The 4949-nt window shown below is 56.8% G+C and overlaps 1 protein-coding gene across 1 annotated transcript in view; it reads left to right on the top strand.

Moving 5' to 3' along the window:
- KANSL3 (KAT8 regulatory NSL complex subunit 3) overlaps nt 1-3995 on the top strand; it is a 17117-nt gene extending 13122 nt beyond the window's left edge. The window contains 7 exon segments of the mRNA XM_010147344.1: nt 614-698; nt 1540-1666; nt 1668-1707; nt 2445-2557; nt 3152-3371; nt 3582-3788; nt 3922-3995. Coding sequence (XP_010145646.1) covers nt 614-698; nt 1540-1666; nt 1668-1707; nt 2445-2557; nt 3152-3371; nt 3582-3788; nt 3922-3995 — 866 coding nt within the window.
- Nucleotides 3996-4949: the final 954 nt, after the last annotated feature.

Here is a 4949-nt window from a genome sequence, read left to right as displayed (position 1 = left end):
TTTTTTTTTTTTGCTTTTTTTTAATTATCCCAACTTTACTTCTTTTCACAGAAAGGAAGTGAATTGCAGCAGTAAACACGAACCTCCCTCCTACCGCGTGCGAGCAGGAGGAGCGCGCTCGACAAACGCACTTGTATCCCCCAACGCCGCAATAAACAGATCGTTGTGACTCGTCGCATCCCTGTGTGTTCTGTAACGTCTCGCTAAAGAACGCTCACAGGATCCATCGCCAGCCAGGCCCCAGTCCGTCGCTGTGCCGGGAGCCCTGTGCCGTGATGGACTAGGAGGGGAGGGGATTAGTGGAGGATAATGTTTAGGAATGAGATGTGGGGGCGAGGGCCTGAGATTTCGCTGCTTACAGAAGCTGATTCCTTCAATCCCATCTCTCGTAGCGCTTCCGCAACAGCGGCTTTCTGGTTTTTATTACGACTCCGCTCCGTTTGATCCTCCCGGTCTCCTGGAGTGTGCGTGTTTGGCCGCAGCGGAGAAGAGGCTTTGGGAACGGGACGAGCCCGTGGCCCCCCAGCCCTGTCTGCGGGTGGCTGTGCGAGAGGGAGAATCCCCCAAGTCTCATGGAGGAGGGAAAATGAGGTTTCTTCTCTTTCTTTTGCAGTTGTCACCGGGAAGCCGGTCCCCGTGGCTGTCGGGCCGGCTGTGTCGGGCGCGAAGGAGCTGTCGGGACTGCTCGCCACCCCCAAGTGAGTGCGACTTGGCTTTTGTAAGCCATGGCTCTTTGACAGGCTGCTGCGGGAGGCACGGCCACGGGGCGATTCCTGCGTGCGGAGCTTTTCTGCTGTTTCGCTTACGGCTGGAAGTGCAGGAGACTCTTTGGGCTCCTGAAAACTAGTTGGCAACCGGCAATCGAGTCGGAGAGTGGAAATGGGCGGAAGGAGAAGGTATTGTGGCTCTGGGGCTGTATTTCTGTATGGTTTCCCAAATCCAAGTTCGCTTACAGCGGTCCTTTCCATGGCTGTAGTGTCTTTGCCAGAAATTTGGTGTTTTTAATCCTTCCTTTTGTTCCCTCTGACACTCGGGCTTTCCACACAGACAGGGGAAAGAAGCCGCAGGAGCGGCTCAAGAAGTTGGTTAACTGGCCGTAGGGGAATGAATCTGAGATTGACATCACCCATCACTGTTTTCCCTTTTAATTCACATCAAGCTTTGGAAAACTGGACTCTGATCCGGGAGGGGAGAGGAAAAAGAGCTCTTCTCAAGCAAACCCAGGTTGTAGATGGGAAACGTTTTGCTGCAAGGTTTTGTGTAGGGTGGTGCGGCTGTTGCAGCGCCCGGGTAGGCGCACACGTGATAACAAGCTCATGTCCGCTTTTGGAAACACACGGATTTTGCAGTGGATGCTCCTTGTTCTCACTGCCACAGTGGAAAATTCTCTTGCTTTGGGTTTTTGTAGCTCGTCAGCACCCTGCCCTGTGCCTCCAGGAGTCATGCTGGCTTGGATCAGGCCAGCGCCAGCTCGCTGTCAAAGCCGTCTCGCGGTGTGTAGCTATCGCTAACCGAATCCCTCTCCTGCTCCCTTTCTAGGCTGAGTTCGGCAGCGGACACCTCCCCGAGCCCTGCTCCGTCTGCCGTGATCCCCAGCAGCACGGCGCCCAGCGCGTTCCATGCCCTGCAGAGCAGGCTGGTGGCCAGCAGCACCCCTGGCATGCAGGGCTTTTGGCATGCAGGCCCAGCCCGCCAGTGCCCTCCAAGGTACCTCTCCATGTCTCTTTTGGGAATATCAAAGGTAAAGCAGGTTCCAAATCCTTTGATGAATCCTCTTTTTGGCTGAGGACTGTTTTTTTTCTTGAGGGGGACTTTTTACAAGGGCAGGGCAAGGGATAATGGGTTTAAATTGAAAGAGGGGAGATGGAGATGGGACATCAGGAAGAAATTCTTCCTGGAGAGGGTGGGGAGGCACTGGGACAGGTTGCCCAGAGAAGCTGTGGATGCCCCATCCCTGGAAGCATCCAAGGCCAGGCTGGATGAGGCTTGGAGCAACCTGGTCTGGTGGAAGGTGTCCCTGCCCATGACAGGGGGTGGGACTGGGGGGGCTTTAAGTTCCCTCCCAACCCAAACCATGCTGGGATTCTATGATTCTCCATTCCGTGGTGGTTTTGGGTTTGTAGTGCTTTGCTATTGCAGAGCCAGTAGACGTCCTGCAGGATGCTGTCAGGTGAGGCTAAAGGTGCAGCAGGCCTGCTAGCTCTGTCATTTGTACATAAACGATGCCTCGAGGTGCCGAACCCGAGCTCTTCTCGCCTCCTGGGTTTGTAGCTGCAGCCATCAACCGTGTGGGACTGGGAGGATCCCCCCTGACCTCAAACCAGCCTGCTCGGGACGCTGCTTTTTAAAGAACAGTTTCTCAGCCTCCTGCCATGTGACAGACCTGGAATTTCATGGCGGTGAATTCTCCGAGCCTCATTTCTTTATTCTTGACTGGTTTTTAGGAGCAGCATCTGCCAGCAGCCTGCTGCAAGGGCTGAGCTTCAGCCTCCAGGACATCGGGACCAAGTCCTCCGCCCTCCCGGCCAGCGTAGCTGCTGCTGGGCCGCCCATGCAGGTATGGAGCGGACAGAGATCCCTCTCCGGAGGGAAACTGTATGCGGGATAAATTGGGCAGGAGTCAGAGGGAGCCGAGGTGTCCTGTGTTTGCCCCAGGACCAGAAGAGATGAGGGATACCAAGTGTGAATGGCAGCCAAAATGATGCATCCGATGGGGGGGCTAAGGGTTCCCGTAGCGGCATGAGGTCTGGGAAGCAGGGCTGTGGGAAGCTATTTCAGGGCAGCCACCTAGGAAACACTGAGAGGGAGTTGGAGTACAGTCTGGGGAGATCAGCGAACTTTCTCCTTGTTCTGGGAAAACACGCGTCCGTGAGCTCTCGGGCAGTGCTCCCCGTCCCTTCACTTTGAGACGACCTTGTTCCCAATGGGTGGCTTGGTTAGAAGCGGAGCCAGTTTCTCCCAGCCCTGCTGTCAGGGTGAAATGGGTAGGTGCAGACTGGAAGGGCTGAGTTTACCGATGTTTAGACCTGCTTGTGGCCACCAGATCGAGCTGTGGAAACTCATTTCTGACGACTACTGCGTGAGGGAGAGGCCGTGCCATCCTGCATGCCCTTTCCTTCCAGGTACTCAGTGCTTCCTCTTCTCTTTCCAGACCTCAGCTGTGAAGACTCCTACGCCTATCCAGAACCTGAGCACCATCACCACGGGCACCGGCACGATTGTCCGCACCATCCCAGTCGCCACCTCTTTGTCTCTGGGAGCCTCGGCGAGCGGAAAGCCCACGGCCATTCACCAGCTGCTGACGAATGGGGGGCTGGCGAAGCTGGCCAGCAGTCTCCCTGGCTTGGCTCAGATCTCCAACCAGGCAGCAGGTGAGGGAGGAGGGGACCAGGCACGCGACGCAGGGGCCTGGAGCACCCTGTCACCCCACGACCGGCGTTTCCAAAGCTGATTTTCCCTTTGAGCTGTAGCTATGGACAGCTGCCTGTAATGGGAAGAGGCTTCTGATGCAGCCCCTGGTTGGTAAACGTGGTCTGTGCAGTCCCCGTGTCTCAGGGATGTCTCGCTCCTGTGTTTTCTAGGTTTGAAGGCCCCGACGACCATTACCGTGACGCTGCGTGGGCAGCCCAGCCGCGTCACCACGCTTAGCCAGGCTGCGATGGGGACTGTGCAGCCCCAGCACGAGGAACAGCCGATGCAGACGCAGGCCCATCAGGTAAATTTTGACACCTCCTCTGCGCAGAAAGTGTCCGCCGCTGCGTTTCTGACCGTGATAGTCCAGGGCAGACGTAGCTCTCCTGGGGAAAGGGCTCTTGGTCACATCTCTTGGGTGTGATGAGTTTAGTCGCTTGCCTGAGGCTGCATGGAAAGGGGCTTTGCAAGGTGCCCGTTAAGGGGTGCTGGGTCGTCTTCGTGTCTCAGCGACCGGGTGGATCATGCTCACGATCCCGCTGGTACTGCGCCGAGGAGACCTCCGGCTGCGCTTCGAAAGCTGACATCAGCATGGAGGTGGTGACTGAAGCTCCGGCCATTCCTGGCTGTAACAGGTTTTGGTGGGAGGAGGAAAAGCTGTAGAGCATATTCCCAGCGGGAGAGTGGGCTGGCCGTGCTGTCCGCGGCCGTTTTCATCTGGAAGATGCTTCTTCTGACTCTGAGATGTCAGGCTGGGCCCTGGAGGTGTTGGGGATGCTGTTGTATTTCCTCCTGCCAGTCCCCAGCTCCTACTCTTTCTCACTGCCGTGCTCCCGAAACCGGCTTCTGAAGGGCTGAGCGTGTGCTCCGAGGCTGTATCTGTTGGAGCCGCGCTGCTGGCGGTAGGAAAAGCTTTTACTAGTTGGACTCTCAACACCAGGTGCTGTCTCAAGGATCACGCAGGGACAGGACCAGGGGTAACGGGTTTAAATGGAAAGAGGGAGATTGAGATCAGGAAGGAATTCTTCCCGGAGAGGGTGGGAGCACTGGGACAGGTTGCCCAGAGAAGCTGGGGATGCCCCATCCCTGGAAGTGTCCAAGGCCAGGCTGGATGAGGCTTGGAGCAACCTGGTCTAGTGGAAGGTGTCCCTGCCCATGGCAGGGGGTGGGAACTAGATGGTCTTTAAGGTCCCTTCCAACCCAAACCATGCTGGGATTCCATGATCCTGGCTGCCTTCCTGCTTCCGAGGTGAAGTGCTGAAAGCACAAGATGCCGAGTTGAGGGTAGTTTTGGGTTCTGTAACGTGGACCTCTCAACTCCAGCTCCTGGAGGTAGGGGTGAACTTGCTGCAGGTGTCTGAACCGCGGTCAGGTTTGAGATGGATCCATAAACGTGAGGGTGGAAAGGTTGTCTCTGCCCGCCCTGGTCAGCGATGGCCGTGATGTGCCATCAGCCAGCTCGGGTGGGTTCCCCGTGGTCCCAGCTCCGGGCCTGTGCAACGCTCGGGTCGTGTAGATGCTTTCCTGGACGTGGGGGT

The sequence above is a fragment of the Eurypyga helias genome, unplaced genomic scaffold, assembly GCF_000690775.1.
Source record: "Eurypyga helias isolate BGI_N326 unplaced genomic scaffold, ASM69077v1 scaffold25532, whole genome shotgun sequence".
NCBI classification, from domain to species: domain Eukaryota; kingdom Metazoa; phylum Chordata; class Aves; order Eurypygiformes; family Eurypygidae; genus Eurypyga; species Eurypyga helias.
The sequence above is the reverse complement of the archived record's forward strand: the minus strand, read 5'-3'. Positions and strand labels throughout refer to the sequence as shown.